This window comes from Narcine bancroftii, chromosome 3, assembly GCF_036971445.1.
Source record: "Narcine bancroftii isolate sNarBan1 chromosome 3, sNarBan1.hap1, whole genome shotgun sequence".
In the NCBI taxonomy this organism is placed as follows: domain Eukaryota; kingdom Metazoa; phylum Chordata; class Chondrichthyes; order Torpediniformes; family Narcinidae; genus Narcine; species Narcine bancroftii.
Genome location: NC_091471.1, coordinates 258361483 through 258380376, shown reverse-complemented (window position 1 = coordinate 258380376; position 18894 = coordinate 258361483). Strand labels below are relative to the sequence as shown.

The following is an 18894-nucleotide window of genomic DNA, read 5'->3' as shown; positions in this document are numbered from 1 at the left end:
GGGTGAAAGGTTGAGGCCTCTCAGGCTGGGCTCCTGCCGGAAGGTGCTCAGTCATATCCACCTCTAATCCTCACTGGTTCATCCTCCTCCCCCTCAACTCTGCCAGCTGTTGGCTCATATCTTCAGGTCACCAGACTGAAAAATTAACTCTCTCATCTACCCCCACCCCTCTTTCCCCAGTATCTAACTCTGTGACTGTAAGAAATGGTCCTCTTGCGCCTACACCAACATTCAGGGCCCCAAGGAGTCCTGCCAAGTGAGGCAACATTTCACCTGTGAATCTACAGGAGCCACCTACTGTATCTGGTTCTCTTCTATATCGGAGAGACTGGACACAGACTGGGAGATCACTTTGTTGAGCACCTCGGCTCCATCCACTACAATAGCAGGGGCTTCCCCGTGGCCAAATACAGTGAAACCCTTGTTATCTGTAATTCAAGCAACTGGCAAAAAAACCCCACAAAAAATAAATACAGTAAAACCTCGTTAGAATGCAATAGTTGGGGTCCAAGATTTCAAACCACGTTACAGCCGAGTCGTGGAACAGATGCATATATGTCAGTGCCCACGGATAATCAAACTCAAATATTACCAGTTTTCGAAGGATCTGCTATCTATAACTAACAATTTCAATGAAAGAAAACAAGCACATTCTTTTAATATTGGGATTCTGAATTTTAATCAATTTATTTGCAAAGTTTGGGGTCCACAGACACCCGTGCTATAAGCGATTCTGCGGATTAATGAATCGGGCTCTAACGAGGTTTTACTGTAGGTTTAAAATACTGGCTTAAAATTGGCACCTCCAAGCAGATAGTTCGCCAATCACACAGCACACAATCTCGAGCAACCGGAAAAATCTCTCATTTGGCATCTACCAAACTCCACAGGTGCCAAATACCGGGGGTTTTAATTCCACATCCCACTTCCTCAGCCAAACCGAGGCTACCTGCAAGTTATATTCCATTTGGGCACTCACCAATTAGACAGCATTAACATCGACCTCCAATTTCTGTTACCACCCCTGTCCCCCCATGTCCCTTCCACCCCTTCCCCTTCACTCTGATAGTTTTTTTCTCTTCTATCCATATCCTGTCACCTGTTAGCCTGCACTCCACTCCATTCCTTTTACCCCTCCCCCCTCCTCTCCTCTCTACCTGCCCCCAACCCACACCTTTTTACTCTGCCAGCTGGTGCTTATACCTTGGCCTTTGCTTCTAGTTAGAGCGTGGTGGTTAGCACAATGCTGTTCAATGCTGGGCTTTGAATCCGGCACTGTCTGTAAGGAGCTTGTACGTTCTCCCCATGGGTTTCCTCCAGATGCTCTGGTTTTCTCCCACCCATTCCAGGGGTTGGAGGCCAATTGGGTGTAATTGGGTGGCACGGGCTCGTGGGCCGAAAGGGCTGCCTGCCTCAATTTAAAATGTTAAAAAATCCCCTGGTTACTGTGCGAGCTGCTGAATTTTCCCAGCACGTTTGCAGACTGTACTCACGCAGGACCCGTGGCTCAGACTGCTGAGTGCCACTGAACGCTGGAGCAAGCTTCAAGACTCACTCCCAACTGCAACGTACCCAGTGTATACACTCGAGCTCCCTTTCACCAGCCTCCTCCGGGAGGCAAACTGGTCCAGCAAGGTCAAAATACCCAGGGTAGCATAGTGGTTCTGGACCTCTGGTGCTGTCTGTGTGAAGTTTGCACATTCTCCCAGTGACCACGTGGGTCTCCCCCACATCCCCACACCTATCTCCTCTCACATCCCAAAGACATGCTGAACTGCAGATTAATCAACCAGAGTAAACTGTCTCGAATGGGATGGTGGAACCTGAGCAGGTGTTTATCGGCTTGTACGAAAATACAATGCCCTGAGTTTCTGGGGTGCGGGGGTGGTGGGGGGAATGGGAATATGGGGAGAAGGAAATGCATTGAGGTAGTATTGGTGTAAATTGGGTGCTTGGTGTGGACCCAGTGGGGTTCACGAGTGAGGCAGTGCCCAGTGAAAGTGTGCAGACTGTCCCATTAGCAGGCTTCCCCGCGAATGCTTCTCACGCAGGACTTTTCCACTCCGCATGGGTTGGAGGTTCACGTCCGAAGATCGCACAGTGGAAGCCAGATCTTCACCTGCGAGAAGTGTGGGAAGGCCTTTGGCCACTCCGCCAGTTTGGAACAGCACCAGGCCACACACAGTCAGACCAAGGTAAGGCCCCAGTGTCCTAACCCTCCTGGTCAATGACAAAACGCGGCAAATACAGCTGATCTCTTAGAAGTTGGTGAATGCAAGGCCAATGCTGAGTTTGCGGGAGGCGGAGCAGATCGGAGTGCTGCTGTAGGGTGTAGCATTCAGTGGGATTTCTGTGAGTTTTGAGCATGAACACTGTCCAGAAAGGATATCAGTGAAGGAAGGGAGGGTCCACCCAAAGGCCAATGAGATGGGAAAGAGACAAAAAAGATCAAGGAGCTAGTTAAAACACAATGCTGGGGTAACTCAGCAGGTCAAACAGTGGACATAAAGAACCAACATTTCGGGCTTGAGCCCTTAATCAAGGGCTGGAAAAATGCTGCAGGCATCCAAACAAAATGGTGGGGTGGGGCAAGGGGAGGAGCACAGTCCCACAGGCAGGAGGTAACTGGTGGAGGAGGGCACAGCAGCAAACAGGGGGAGGGGGGATGGCTCTGTGAATGGAGGGGGAAGGAGGTGGAGAGCTGAGTGGAAGAAGAACATCGAACAATACAGCACAGTACAGGCCCTTCGGCCCTCAATGTTGTACCAACCTATATAATCCTTCCTAATTCCTCCCTACCCCATAATCTTTTATTTTACTTTCATCCATGTGACTAAGAGTCTCTTAAATGTTTAAGCCTCCACCACCATCCCTGGGAAGACATTCCAAGCCCCCACAACTCTCTGTGTAATAAAATACTTACCCCTGACCTCTCCCCTAAACTTCCCTCCCTTCACTTTGGACCCACGTCTTCTGGTGTTTGCTGATCTTGCCCTGGGAAACAGCTGCTGGCCGACCACATAATCTTGTAGACAAAGTCTCTCATCCTTCTACACTCCAAAGAGAAAAGTCCCAGCTCTGCTATCTACTGACTTTTGGCACAATTTTTAATTTAAAAAAATATATAGACAAGGAGAAGGGAAGAGAGGGAAAAGGGAGAGCAGGTAGGCAGAAACCAGAGTTGTCAATGCCAAACGGAAAACCAGGTGTTGGTGGGATAGTACGAGGCTACAGATGAACGTAATGCAGAAATGAAATGGTGGCCACTTGGCGATCCCTGTCACTGGTGCGGACGAAGCAAAGGAATTTCCCTTTCTGTGCCCGGTCTCTCCGATGTAGAGAAGGCCACAAAGGGAGCCACGGATGAGTGAAGTGTTGCTTACCTGGGGCCCTGGACTGTGGTGAGGGAGGAGGTGTGGGTGCAAGTGCCTGCGTTTCTTACAGCCACAGGGGAAGGTACTGGTGGGGGAAATTGGTGGGAACGGATGAGTTCACGAGGGAGTCACGGAGGGAGTGGTCTTTTCCCATATTTTACAACATAGAACAATGCAGCAAAGTACAGGCCTTTCAGCCCATGATATAGGCAGGGGTGAGTGCACGAGGGAGTCACGGAGGGAGTGGTCCCTACAAAAGGCCGAGAGGTGAGGAGAGGGGAAGATATCTCTGGTGGTGGGATCATTTTGTAGGTGACGATTGCAGAAGATAATGAATTAGATGCGGAGGCTGGTGGGGCGGCAGGTGAAAACTAGGGGAATTCTTTGTAGCGTCGGGGGCAGAAGGGGGCAAGGCAGATGAGCAGGAAATGGAGGTGGGAGCTTGTGGTGAACCATTGTATGTATATATCTATCTGTTTGGGAATGCCCATTGGCCAACTACCTGTGTCCCCTCCCACAGACTCCAGAATAAAGGTGACTGTTCTACAGCCCCCTCCCCAGTGCAGGAGAGTCGAGCAGCACGGATGTATCTTTGTTCTATAGCTAATAACAGCATGTCAGTTTGTTCAACTTTTTGGAGTCATTGATGGTGTATTATGGCTGAGAGGGAAATTGTGAGAGGAATAGATCAGTCTTTTTCCCCAGAGTAGGGGAAATGGCAACCAGAGGTCAGAGGATTTTGGTCAGGGTGGGAAGGTTAGGCCAAAGGGCTTGTTTCAACACTGACCAACTAAATGACCTGAACTAGAGTTGTCTCCTGTGGTTGTTCTTTGAATCAGGGTCTCACTTCCATCCAGTTTTGTGGGTTGTCTGTGAGTCTCTGGAATGGCTGGTTCAGTGTGTTGATTCTGGGCTTCCATGTGCTCCCAGCAGTGATCTCAAATTTCACATCACTGTCCAAAATTCCCCTCCTGGTGGGATTTCCACTAAAGCCAGGAGAGGCTGCACATCTTAAGAAGACTGAGAATTCTCTATATCCACTATCTCCACCAGCTGCTCATCTCTGGGGCTTCGATTACACCGAAGTCTGGGTGTAAAGCAGAGGGAGCCCCAATAAAACACTGTATACCCAGCATCTGACTGATCAGAAATCACAACGACTGGCACCTGGGTCCAGAATGTGAGATGGGGGTTCAGGGAGAAAGCAGACTGTGCCACGAGGGACGAGGTCTGGACTGTGAGCCGCCACTGGGGTCTAGATCAGCAAGGGGGTCAGGAATACGGGTAGGTTTGCAGCCAGAATCCTTTAAACTCACTGGGTACATTGGAAAATAACACAGTAATGTGCAAATTCAAGAGGAATAAAATGTGTTGTAATATTGATAAAAGTAACCTCGGCAAGTCCAAACGTCCGTGTGGTCCACCACTGCTGGAGGCCCAAGGATGCTGAATTAGGAGCAGGTTGAGGCCATTCAGCCCATCGATGAATATAGTCCACAAGGCAAGAATCAGTGAGCACAAACTGTGTGAGAGTGGAGCAGTGTATTTGGTTTGGAATGGAGAAAGAATGGTTCAGTGAGAATTATTTCTGATTAACATTTAATTGTGGGGAGAGAGTGGCAGATCAATTTAGATTATTTGGAAGGCAACAGGGATTAAACTGGGTCAATGATGTGACCCTCCCATGGCTGGAGAGTTTCTCACACTCACCTTTAGTTTCCCAAGATACTTGGGGAGAAGTGGTCTGTGGTGACCTGGAGTGTTGGAGACAGCCCCTTCAGAGGAGAAACCCCGAGGGATGTGACACCATTCATTGTTCCTACAGGAAAAGAGCTTCAACTGCAAGATCTGCGGGAAAACTTTTAAACGTTCCTCCACGCTGTCCACGCATTTACTGATCCACTCGGACACCCGCCCATACCCGTGCCAGTACTGTGGGAAATGCTTCCATCAGAAGTCCGACATGAAGAAACACACCTTCATCCACACAGGTACTGAATCAGCCCCAGAACATTCCTGTGGTCACTGGGATACGCTCCGGAACATTCCCGTGGTCACTGGGATACTACTCTGGAACATTCCTGTGGTCACTGGGATACACTCTGGAACATTCCAGTGGTCACTGGAATACACTCTGGAACATTCCTGTGGTTGCTGGGATACACTCCAGAACATTCCCGTGGTCAGTGGGATACACATCGGAACATTCCGTGGTCACTGGAATACACTCCAGGACATTCCCATGGTTGCTGGGATACTACTCTGGAACATCCCCGTGGCTGCTGGGATCTGCTCCACAACATTCCCCTGGTTGCTGGGATCTGCTCCACAATATCCCATGGCTGCTGGGATCTGCTCCACAATATCCCATGGCTGCTGGGATCTGCTCCACAACATCCCTGTGGCTGCTGGGATCTGCTCCACAACATCCCTGTGGCTGCTGGGATCTGCTCCACAACATCCCTGTGGCTGCTGGGATCTGCTCCACAACATCCCTGTGGCTGCTGGGATCTGCTCCACAACATCCCCATGGCTGCTGGGGTCTACTCCACAACATCCCATGGCTGCTAGGATCCACTCCACAATATCCCCGTGGCTGCCAGTGCACACTCCCGCTTGACCACTGGATTCAATCTTGCATAAATTCTCAAAAAAATAACCTAACTAACCCTATTAACTACATTTTGAAGAATGGGAGGAAACCAGAGCACCTGGAGGAACCCACACAGACACAGGAAGAAACTCACTACAGACAGTGCAGGATTCGAAGCCCGGTTGGTGCTGCAACAACGCTGCATTAACCTCTACACTAAGTGCTGCCCATTCTTCAAACAGCCCTTCCACACACCCAACACCCTCCATGTAAAAAAAATGTTAAATCTCTCCCCACTCACCTTCAACCCAAACCCTCTGATCACCAATACCCCTTCTCTGTGTGTTCTCCCAATCTATTCCTCTCACAATTTATATAGAGCATTACAGCACAGTAGAGGTCCTTTGCCCTCGATGTTGTGCTGACCCATATATTCCTTCCAAAAAAGTACTAATCCCTCCCTACTCCATAACCCTCTATTTTTTTCTTTCATCCATGTGCCTATCTAAGTCTCTGAAATTCCCCTATTGTTCCAGCCTCCACCACCACCCCTGGAAATGCATTCCAGGCAGCCACAACTCTGTGCAAAAAAAACTTATTCCTGATGTCTCCCCTAAACTTCCCTCCCTTCACTTTGTACATGTGTCCTCTGTTGTTTGCTATTCCTGTCCTGGAAAACAGGTGCTGGTTGTCCACCCTATCTATCCCTCTCATAATCTTGTAGACCCTCTATCAAGTCTCCTCTCATCCTACTACACTCCAAAGTGAAAAGTCTCAGCTCTGCTAATCTTGTCCCATAAGACCCATTTCCTAATCCAGGCAACATCCTGGTAAATCTCATCTGCCCCCTCTCCATAGCTTCCACATCCTTCCTATAATGAGGTGACGAGAACTGAATACAATAAGTATGATCTCACTAGAGATATGTAGAGTTGTAACATGACCTCTCTACTTCTAAATTCTATCCCCTATTAATGAATCCCAGCATCCCATAGGCTGTCTCAACTATCCTATCATCCTTGAGGGATGTATGGATTTGAACCCCAAGGTCCATCTGTTCATCCACACTCTTAAGTAACTGACCATTAACCCTGTGCTCAGCCTTCTGGTTTGTCCTTCCAAAATGCATCACCTCACACTTATCCGGATTGAACTCCATCTGCCACTTTTCTACCCAACTCTGCATCTTGTCTATATCTTCTTGTAATTTTCCACAGCCCTCAACTCTATCCACAACTCCTCCAACCTTAGTGTCACTGCAAACTTACTGACCCATCCTTCCATCTCTTCATCCAGGTCATTTATAAAAATCACAAAGAGCAGGGGTCCCAGAAGAGATCCCTACGACACTCCACTAGTCACCAACCTCCAGGCAGAATACTTTCCTTCCACTACTACTCTCTGCTTTCTTCCTGCAAGCCAATTTTTTGTCCACAGTCAAGGTTTCACTGACCCTGCACCTCATGACTTTCTGGATGAGCCAAATGAGCTTGTCAAGTGCCTTGCTAAAATCCATGTAGACCACATCTACCACCCGACCCTCATCAATTTCTTTTGTTACCTCCTCTAAAAACTCAATTAGGCTCATGAGACATGACCTTCCCTTCACAAAGCCATGCTGACTATCCTGGAGTAGACTGGACTTCTCCAAATGTTCATAGGTCCTATCATTAAGAATCCTCTCCATTAGTTTACACACCACTGACGTAAGACATGCAAGACCATAGTTCCCAGGATTCTCCCTATTACCTGTTTTAACCAATTACATTTGCCTTTCTCCAATCCTCTGGCACCTTCCCTGTGGTCAAAGAGGGTTTAAAGATCATGGCTATTGCCCCAGGGATCTCTTCTCTCACTTCCCACAGCAGCCTGGGGAATATCGCATCCGACCCTGGGGATTTATCAATTGATGTTTTTAAGAAGATCCAACACTTCCTGTTCCTTAATCTCCACATTGTCCAGCACACAGACCTCTTCAATTTCGACCTCACCGTGATCAAGGTCCTTTTCTCTTGTGAATACTGATGTAAAGTATTCATTTAGAGCCTCCCCAACCTCCTCCACCTCCAGTACCATGTTGTCTCTCTTATCCACCTTCATTCTTCTGATAATCAAATATACATGGAACACCTTGGGGTTCTCCTTAATCCTACATGCCAGGGCCTTCTCATGCCCCCTTCGAGCTCTCCTAAATCATTTCTTAAGCTCCTTCCTGGCTACCATATACTTCTCATGAGGCTTGTTTTCTATACCTAATGTACGTTTCCTTCTTCCTCTTGACTACTTGCCTAACCTGCTTCTTCACCACAGTTCCCTTTTCCCACCATCTTTTCCTTGTCCCAGTGGGACAAATCTATCTTGAACCCTGCATAAGCGGTCCCTAAACTTTCTCCACATTACTTATGAGCTTTCACCTTTAAACATCTGTTTCCAATTTATTTTCGCTAGTCCTTCATAATTAGCCCTTCCCCAGTTAAGCTTTCCCAGTTTGACTGTTTATATCCTTTTCAATAGCTCTGTTGAAGTTGTGGCCACCTGACCAGGTTCATTCCCCAGAACCAGATCCAATATGACCACTCCTCTCATCGGCCAGTCCACACACTGTGTCAGGAATCCTTCTTGAACACACCTGACAAATTCAGCCCCTTGCAGTCAGTAGGTGCTGGTCAATATTAGGGAAGTTGAAATCACCCATAACTACAACCCTGTATTTCCTACATCATTCCAAAATTTGCCTGTTTATCTGCTCCTCGGTGCCCCGAGGGATATTTGGGGGCCTATAAATACTCCCAGCACAGTGATAGATAGCTCCCTTCCTGTTTCTGACTTCCACCCACACCGACCCAGTGGACACTCCCTCTGCAGCATCCTCCTCTTCTATAACCGTGATACTATCCCTGACCAGTAATACCTCCTTTTCTACCACCCATCCTATTACTTTTTTTTAATCTCAAACCCCGGTCGGTATCAGCATCATCCAATCTTGCCCTTCCTCCAGCCAAGTTTCAGCCACAACATTGTAGTTCCACATACTGATCCATGCTCTAAGTTCATCCCCTTTATTCCCAATACTCCTAGCATTGATATAGACACATTTCAACCCCTCTAACTGGCTTCCTTTATGTTTTGTCCCCTGCCTGTCCTTCCTCACCAAATTAGAACATCATGCTTTTGACCTTCTACCCCATTCTCTGCATTCATAGTCTGATTCCCAGTCCTCCCACCCCACCAAACTAGTTTAGGGTTAGCAAACCTGCCCACCAGGATATTGGTCCCCTTCCAGTTCAGGTGCAGCGCATCCTTTTTGTACAGGTCAGACCTTCCCCAGAAGTGTATCCAATGATCTGAACCCCTGCCCCCTGCCCCAACTCTTCAGCCACACATTCACCTGCCACAGCTTCCTATTCCTACCCTCTGGCACATGGCACAGGCAGCAATTCTGAGATTACCACCTTCAAGGTCCTGTTTTTTAACTTCTGTCCTAACTCCCTACATTCCCTCTTCAGGACTTCGTCCCCACATGGACCACAACATCTGGCTACTCCCCCTCCCCCTCTTGTGAACTCGATCAGAGACATCCCTGACCCTGGTATGCGTGAGCCTTGATCTCACTCACCAAACTTCCTAAATGCTCTCCTAACTATAACTCTCCTCTTATCCCCCTTTCCTTTTGAGCTGGTGGAGCCATTCTCTGTGCCAGAGACGTGACTGCCATGACTCATTTCACCCCTCCCCCCAACAGTATCTAAAACAGTACACTTGTTATTGAGGGGAGTGGCAGTCTGCCTCTGCCCCTTCCCTCCCCCAATGGTCAGCCAGTTACCTGTCTCCTGACCTTTAGGGGTGACTGTCTCCCTGAAGTTCCTCTGTATCACCGCCTCTGCCTCCTGAATGATCCCAAGTTTACCCAGCTCCAGTTCCTTGATGGTCTCCCAGAAGCTGCAGCTGGATGCGCCTCTTGTAGGTGTAGTCAGATTTCTCACATCCTGCTCTCGGAGCATTCAACTGCTGACTCCATGAACTCTTCCTAATTACATTCAAAGATCTTACCTTAGTGGAATCAAGCTCGTCCTCAGCTCACAGATGCCTTGTGAGCCAAAACCACCAAGTCCCACTCCTACACTGGGCCATTCACTCACTGGCTATTTGACATTGGCCACTCCGATAGAGCTTCCCTCTTTTTATTTGTCACTACTCCTTATCCTAATTATTCCTCCCACCAATCACCGGGGTTTGAGATTAAAAAAAAGTAATAGGATGGGTGGTAGAAAAGGAGGTATTACTGGTTTAACCCTTAAAGGCACTCACCTCCAGCTGGCTCCCGACAATCCTAGCTCTCAAGAATCCCACACTCCTCGTAACGGTCCCGAGATGAAGACATTTGTATTTTGATTTCCACCTGCCATTCCTTGCAGACAATTGCTTATAACTGAAACCGTAGAATGCTACAGCACAGAAAACAGGCCATTCAGGCCCTTTAGTCTGTGCCAACCATCATTTCATGAGCCCCATTGACTCGCTCCCATTCCAGACCTCTCCCATCCATGTATCTATCTAATTTATTCTTAAAACTTAAGATTGAGCCTGCATTCACCACATCAGATGGCAGCTCATTTCACACTCCCACCACTCTCTGAGTGAAGAACTTAACCCCAATGTTTCCCCTAAACCTTTCCCCTTTCAGCTTAAAACTATGACCCCTCGTATTTATCTCCCCCAATCTAAGTGGAAAAAGCCTATTCACATCCACTCTATCTATACCTCTCATAATCTTGTAAATCTCGACCAAATCTCCCCTCATTCTTCTTCGCTCCAAGGAATAAAGTCCTAACCTGTTTAATTTTTCCCTATAACTCAACTCCTGAAGACCTGGCAACATCCTAGTAAATCTACTCTGCAATCTTTCAATCTTATTGATACCTTTCTGTAGGTAGGTGGCCAGCACTGCACTCAATATTCCAAATTTGGCCTCACCAATGTCTTAAACAACTTCAATATAACATCCCAAACCCTATACTCAATACTTTAGTTTATAAAGGTTAAGATGCCAAAAACTTTCAATAAACCCCGTCTACCTGTGACACCACCTTCAGGGAACAATGCATCTGTATTTTCAGATCTCTTTGTTCCTCCACACTCCTTGGTGCCCTAAAATTTATTATGTATGTCCTATCTTTGTTTGCTCTTCCAAAATGCATCACCTCAAACTTCTCTGCATTAAACTCCATATGCCATTTTTTGGCCCATTCTCCTAGTTGGTTCAGATCCCTCTACAAGCTTTGAAAATCTTCCTCACTGTCCACAATGCCTCCAATCTTTGTGGCATGAGCAAACTTGCAGATCCAATATTCCACATTATTATCCAGATCATTGATATATACAACAAACAACAATTGGTCCCAGCACCAATCCCTGAAGCGCACCACTAATCACAGGCCTCCAGTCTGAGAACCAAGATGATTATGGGTTTCAGGAGGGAGTCAGGGGAACATGACCTAGTCCTCCTTGACCCTCTCCACTACTGAGCCCTCGACGAACTTCAAATTCCTGGGTGTGAACATCTCCGAGGATCTGTCCTGGTGCCTCCATGTTGATTCAGTCATGAAGATGGTCTGCCAGCGGTTATACATTGTGAAGTGCTTGAGGAGATTTGGTATGCCACTGAAGGCTCTCGAAAATTTCTACAGGTGTACCATGGGAGAGCATTCTGGCTGGTTGCATCACTGTCTGGTATGGAGGTGCCAAATCTCAGGATAAGGAAAAACTAGAGAGTTGTTAACTCGGCCTGAGACATCATAAGCACCAGACTTCACCCCATCGAGGACATCTACATGAGGCGGGGTCTTAAAAAAGCAGCCTCTATTCTCAAAGACCCCACCACTCAGACCATGGCCTCTTCACTCTGCTAATCTGGTAGGAGGTACAAGAACTTGAAAATGAGTACGCAACGGCTTCTTCCCCGCTGCCATCAGATTCCTGAATAATGAATCAAAGACACTGCCTTACTTTTCATGCACTATTTTTTTAATATATATGTTATTGTTGTAAGATGGTTCACAATATGAATGTTTGCACTATGACGCTGCCACAAAACACCCAATTTCATGACTTGGTCATGACAATAGATTCTGATTCTGAGAAGCATTCATTCACTACCATTCTGTTTTCTCCCACACAGCCAATTTCAAGTCCAGTGGATACCTAGTGTCTTAACCTCCTGAACTAACCTCCCATGTGGGGCCTTGTCAGAGGCTTTACTAAAGTATAGGAATTATTGGAAGAGGACATTCACCACATTAGGTAAATGCTGCCCACTCAGTAATGCCATACTTCCGCCAACTTTCCATATAACCTATTCCACCCCGCAATCCCATCAATTTGACTACTCACCTACACACCAGGGGCCAATCCACAACAGGCAGTCAACCTACCATTTGGCACATCTTTGGAACGAGAGAGGAAATGGAAGCATCTCGGAGAAATCCATTCAGTGACAGGGAGAACACTACAGGTTGGTGCAGGAGGTCAGGGAACGGCCCTGAAGAGGTGGTGCCAACTGCACCAGTCTGCCACCAACCTATGGCAGAACAAGGTGTGTGATTGTTATTGGAAGTTCATCATGAGACGATTATCATTCTCTGTGATGTTTTGTTACAGGTGAGAAGCCTCATAAGTGTCAGGTGTGCGGGAAAGCCTTCAGTCAGAGCTCAAACCTCATCACCCACAGTAGAAAGCACACAGGCTTCAAACCTTTCATTTGTTCGGCCTGCGGGAAAGGATTTCAGCGGAAAGTTGACTTACGCCGGCATCAAGAGACACATATGAATTTTAATTCCTCTAATCCGTAGTCAAGTGGAGCAGAATATTCCCCAAAACAGAGTCAATGAAGAAAGTCCTTTCTCTCCTTCTCAGCCATTGAACAAGCCTTCTCATGAATGCTGGCCCTCAGACAAACCAACGAATGGTGAACCAACTCTGAATAGAACCAATGGCCAACAACCTAGTACTCTGATTCAACCAATCGGAAATACTATATCATTAATTTAACCAATGAGAAATATTCGTCTTCACCAATTGAACCAAAGAGATGATGTTGCTCTCCAGCCAGAACAAAGAAGCTGTCAGAACCATTTGGCACAAAGATGGTCTGCCAATTGAGTTGGCGGAGCTGACTGAGACAGAGTGCAGGGAGAGTAGTTCTCTCCTTCATTCTGGTCCGGATGGAAAAATGGCAAAGGCTAACCTCCCTGTGACTATTTTTATACAATTCTTCAAAAAGAAAGCTAACTTGTGAGGGTGTGCCTTTATCCTGGGAACTTATTTGTGGAATTAGAAATGCCCATTTCTTTCTCAGAATTGAAGGACTTGGACAAAGGTCTGAGTGCTTTCACTGGGACTTGTTACTCAGTTTGTAGCTCAAACCAGAGGTCAGTGCAAGAGCCTTTGTAACCAGTGTCCTGGTGGAGCAGGGTAAATTGATGCATTTCACCTCAGTTGTAAATGCTTGTACCATATTTTAATTCATAATAAAGAAAGCCCATTTCCAATGGATGCACGGCACTGGAGGATGGGAGGTTGGCTTCACTCACAAGTTCTCTATGGGAACCTTAACGTCCTCAAGCCCTTTGCTGCAGATGCTTACTGAGGCAGGGAACAAAGGTAAAACCACCAACACCATGTCCTTTATTGAAGCAGCCAACCCTCAGATATCTCCAGTAAGGGTACAGCTCTAGAGCAACGTTACATCACATGGCACAAGCAATTCTGAAAGATATACCAAGTCTCATATATCATGCACAAATTCTCCTCCAAAAATAACCTGACCAACTGTAGCGTGAATAAAAGACTGGAGGGAGAACAAACGCTTTTATTAGCTTATAACTAAGTCATCTTCAGAAGGTTTAGGCGGGAAACCAGGGTTATATGTGGGCAGATGGGGGAGGAGCCAGGAGGCTGGGCCAGGCATCAGCATAGCACCCTACCAGTGAATCACAGTTCACTGCATTCACCCCTTCCTGTAGAATTTAACGCCTGTGAATGAAGACAGAGAACATGGGTTCAGAAACAAATGGTTAAAAAATATAGTTATTTACAAATTTACAGATTTAAGTGGTCCGGAGGTCTGGGGATCCTGATGGAGCACCTTAGCACCAGGGGTATTGGACTCCTTTGGTCTCCTGGTCCCCTTGAGAGGGAGAAGAGGTGGGCTGCGTTTCCGGCTCAAAGGTAGTGGGGGGTGTACTTTCGTCCTGAACTGAATCCCCTAAGGAATTCACTGGGAGTGGTGAGAATGAGCTCTGGCTCGCAGGGCACCTGAGGCAACAGACCCTCTGTTCCAGCGGGAGACAGGTCCCTGATGGAGATGGTGTCCTCCCTGCCATCTGGGTACTCCACATCGGTGTACGTGGGATTGGCATGGAGCAGTTTCACCCTTTCCACCAGGAGGTGGGATTTGCTTTTCCTCACGTGCTTCCTGAGAAGGATAGGACCAGGAGTGGTGAACCAGGTTGGGAGTATAGTTCCCGATGCCGACCTTCTTTTGAAAGTGAATAGGAGTTCATGAGGAGTAGCGTTGGTCATGGTACATAGTAGCGACTGGATGGAGTGGAGCATCATAGGAAGGAGTTCCTGCCACCATGAGTCTAGAAGGCCTTTTGACTTCAGAGCCAGTTTGACAGCCTATCAGACTCATGGTGTTCTCATTTTCAACCTGCCCAATCCCCCAGGGGTTGTAGATAGTAGTCCTGCTGGATGCGATACCCCTCACCAGCAGGTACTGATGTAGGTCGTCACATATAAAGGATAAGCCCAAGTCGATATGAATATAGCTGGGATACCTGAACAAGGTGAAAATGGAGTCTAAGACCTTTATGACTGACGAAGTGGATGTGACTGGACATGGGATGGTGAACAGGAAGCGGGAGTACTCATCAATGACAGAGAGGAAGAAAGTGTTCGCGTTTGTGGAGGGGAGACGTCCCTTAAAATCGAGGCTGAGCTGTTCTAAGGGCCTAGATGACTTGATCAGGTGGGCCTTTACAGGGCGGTAGAAGTGCAGTTTGCACTCCGCGCAGACCTGGCAAAACCTGGTCATTTCCCTGACGTCTTCCATGGAGTAGGGCAGATTGTGTGCCTTGACAAAATGAGCCATGTGGGTGACACCTGGATGGCAGAGATCATTATGCAGTGACTGTAGTTGACCGGTGGATGCAGAGAAACAGCATCCCCTGGACAAGGCATCTGGCTCCTGGCTGATAGGGAATGTCATAATTGTAGGTGGAGAGTTCAATCCTCCACCGAGCAATTTTGTCATTCTTGATTTTGCCCCTCTTGATGTTACTGAACATGAACGTGAATGAGTGCTGGTCAGTGAGAACCGTAAATGTTCTACCAGCCAGGTAGTGTTTCCAGTGCCTCACGTCTTCTACAATGGCTTGAGCCTCATTTTCCACAGATGGGTTCCGGTGCTCATGGCCTTGTAATTTACAAGAAAAAAATGCAACTGGCCTGCCTGCCTGGTTGAGGGTACGAGGGTAGCAGCCAAGGCTACATTCAAAGTATTGCTTTCAACTTGGAAAGGTACATTCTTCTCCACCGTGCATGGCAACTTTCACAATGTGGTTCCGGAGGTAGTTAAAAGCCGTTTGGGCTTCTGCCGAGAGGGGGAAATTAGTGGCTTTTAAGAGAGGGAGAACCTTATCAGCGTTTTGAGGGATCCACTGGGCGTAATATGAGGAAAAACCTCAGTCATCTCCTCAAAGCTTTTGTGGTCCTGGGAATGGGGAGGTCCAACAGGGGGCACATCCTATTAGGATCGGAGCCAATGATGTCATCCTCCACCACGTAGCCAAGGATAGCCAGACGTTTAGTCCTGAACACATACTTGCTCGAGTCATAAGTGAGGTTCAAGGTTTTCGCTGTGTAGATAAAACTCTGGAGATTGGCGACATGGTCTTCCAAGGTGTGGCCATAGATGGTGACATTATCGAGGTAGGGGAAGGTAGCTTTCAACTCATACTCATCCACTATTTTGTCCATTTGCCTCTGGAAGATAGAAACCTTGTTAGTAATACCGAAAGGGACCCTGCAGAATTAATAGAGGCGATCGTTAGCCTCAAAACCCATATATGGACGGTCCTTGGTTAGGTTTGGCAGCTGGTGATAGGTAGCTTTCAGATCAATGGTCGAATAGACTTGATAGTGCACATTATTATTCACCATGTCTGAAATTCAGGGGAGTGGGTATGTGTCCAGGAGTGCTACCGATTAATAGTTTGGCTATATTCAATTACTAGCCTGGACTTGTTTTCCCCTTTTACCACCACCACTTGTGCTCTCCACGGGCTGGTGCTAGATTTGATAATACCTTCAATGAGTAGACGTTGTGTCTCAGACTTTATAAACTCTTGGTCTACTGCCCTATACCTCCTGCTCATGGTAGCAATAGATTTGCAGTCTGACAAATTCGGGAAGAGAGGAGGGGGGGTGCAGTGCGCATCAAAAGAACCAAAGACTTGTTGATCCAAACCAAGGCTTTTATTAACTAAAAGACTGGAGCATATCACAAGTAGGTCGACCAGTCCAGAATGACCCGGTCTGGCTAGGAACAATCCTTTACGACCTGCCAGTTGGTGTGGCTGCACTCTCAGCCAATCGTAACCTACTTGGATTTCCTCGGGAAAGAGAACATCCTTTCATGGGGGGGGGGGGTGGCATTGGTCGCGGTGCATAGGAGGGAGCGGATGTAGTGTAGGGCACTAGTGAGCACATCCTGCCAACGAGAGGTGCGGAAACCTTTGAACCAGAGGGCAAGCGTAACCGCTTTCCAGACAGTGGCATTCTCTCTTTCGACTAACCCCATTACCACGTGGGTTATAGCTGGTGGTCCTGCTTGAAGCAATACCATGCTCCAAAAAGTACTGCTGCAGCTCTACACTCATAAATGAGGACCCCCATCACTGTGGTTGTAACTGGGGTACCCAAAGATGGCGAAGATGCTGTGCAGGGCCTCTATAACTGAGGAGGCAGTCATGTCTGAGCAGGGCACAGCGATCGGGAAGCAGGAGTACTCATTGATGGCCGTAAGGATGTAGGTGTTGCAGTTGGTCAACGGGAGGGGCCCCTTGAAGTCTACGCTGAGACGCTCAAAGGGGCGGGTGGCTTTGATGATGTGGGTGTTCTCCGGACGGAAGAAGTGGGGTTTGCACTCAGCGCACACTGGGCAGGCTCGGGTCATGGAATGAATCTCGACCGTGTAGGGCAGGTTGTGAGCTTTGACAAATTGTGCGAACCTAGTGACCCCTGGATGACAGAGCTCCTCGTGGAGTCTCTGCAGCCTGTCCAGTTGTATGTTGGCGCAAGACCCCTGGAGAGTGCATCTGGTGGGTCATTGAGTTTACCTGGCTGATACAGTATGCTATAATTAAAGGTGGAGAGCTCGATTCTCCACCTGGCGATTTTGTCAATCTTGATCTTACCTCGCTGGGTATTAAACATGAAGGAGACCGCGCGTTGGTCGGTCAGCCTGCCAGTGAGGTAGTGTCTCCAACAACATACTGCTTTGACTATGGCCTGGGCCTCCTTCTCGACAGAGGAGTGTCGGCTCTCAGGACCCTGGAGGGTTCTGGAGAAGAAGGCAACCGGCCGGCTGGCCTGGTTCAAAGTGGCTGCCAGTGCAAAGTCAGACGCATCGCTTTCGACTTGGAATGGAATGGACTCGTCGATGGCGTGCAGCGTTCTAGCAGCGATGTCCAATTTGATGCGGTCGAAGGCTGCTCTGGCTTTGGTTGACAGGGGGAAGGAGGTGATCTTGATGAGTGGCCATGCCTTGTCGGCTTAGTGTGGAGCCCATTGGGCACAGTAAGAGAAAAAACCCAGGCAGCGTCTGAGTGCCTTCTGGGTGTGGGGGGGCGGCAAGTCCATGAGAGGACACATGCAGTCAGGGTCCGGCATGACCAGCCCGTTCTCCACCACACAGCCCAGAATTGCGAGCCGAGTGGTCCGGAAGACACACTTGTCGAAATTGTAGGTCAAGTTCAGCCGAATTGCTGTCTGAAAAAATTTCTCAAGGTTGGTATCATGATCCTCCGTGTCATGGCCGCAGATGGTGACATTGTCCAGATACGGGAAAGTAGCAGTCAGTCTGTTCTGGTCCACCATCCGGTCCATTTCCCGCTAGAAGACCACAACGCCATTTGTTACCCCAAAGGGTGCCCTAAGGAATTGATACAGCCACCCATTCGCTTCGAAGGCCGTGAAAAGTCGGTCTTCTTGGCGGATCAGGAGCTGATGATAGGCTGAATATAAGTCAATGGTATTGGGCAATCTGATTCACCACATCCGTGATCCGTGGTTCACCACATCCAGAAGCAAGAACCGGTTGATTGTCTGGCTGTAGTCAACCACCATCCGTGGCTTCTCCCTGTTTTTAACAACCACTACCTGGGCCCTCCATGGACTTGAGCTAGGTTCGATAATGCCCTTATCCAGCAGTCTGCACACCTCGCTTGTGATAGATTTCCAGTGTTCATAACTATATTGCCAGCTTTTGGTGGCCACAGGCTTCCAGCCAGTGGTGAGATTTGCGAAAAGTGCTGGCGGAGCAACTCAGAGGGTGGAGAGACTACAGGTGAGGCCCCGGGGCATGGGGGCGGGTGGCTCAGGCTGCCGCTGGCAGGAAGTTTTCGGGGTGAAGTGGTTACAGACAGAGAGCGGAGCGTGAGGCCCCCCAAAGTGCAGGGAAATGGTTTGAAACTGGAACTGAAAATCCAGTCCCAGCAGAGCAAAGGCGGACAATTGGGTAAGGACTAATAGTTTGAAGTCTGTGAACGCGATGCCCTGGACTTTCAGGGTCGCCATGCAGTACCCCTTTACCCCATTCGAGAGCGATCTGGTCACCAAATTCTCTGTGCAGTGGGGAGAATAGCC

The 18894-nt window shown here is 48.1% G+C and overlaps 1 protein-coding gene across 4 annotated transcripts in view; it reads left to right on the top strand.

Moving 5' to 3' along the window:
- The window catches only part of LOC138758577 (zinc finger protein Gfi-1b-like), a 32440-nt gene extending 18926 nt beyond the window's left edge, over positions 1 to 13514 (top strand). Inside the window, exons 5-8 of one of the 4 annotated variants that reach the window (XR_011354352.1) lie at positions 2052 to 2195; positions 5200 to 5365; positions 12146 to 12267; positions 12625 to 12702. Coding sequence is in view for 3 of the 4 variants with exons in the window: in XM_069927724.1 (XP_069783825.1) it covers positions 2052 to 2195; positions 5200 to 5365; positions 12625 to 12815 (501 nt within the window). In the remaining variant the exon portion in view is untranslated. Of the gene's footprint in view, positions 1 to 2051; positions 2196 to 5199; positions 5366 to 12145; positions 12268 to 12624 lie in introns of all 4 variants that reach the window. The other 3 variants (XM_069927724.1, XM_069927726.1, XM_069927727.1) reach the window with 3 other exon arrangements.
- The last annotated feature ends 5380 nt before the right edge of the window (positions 13515 to 18894 follow it).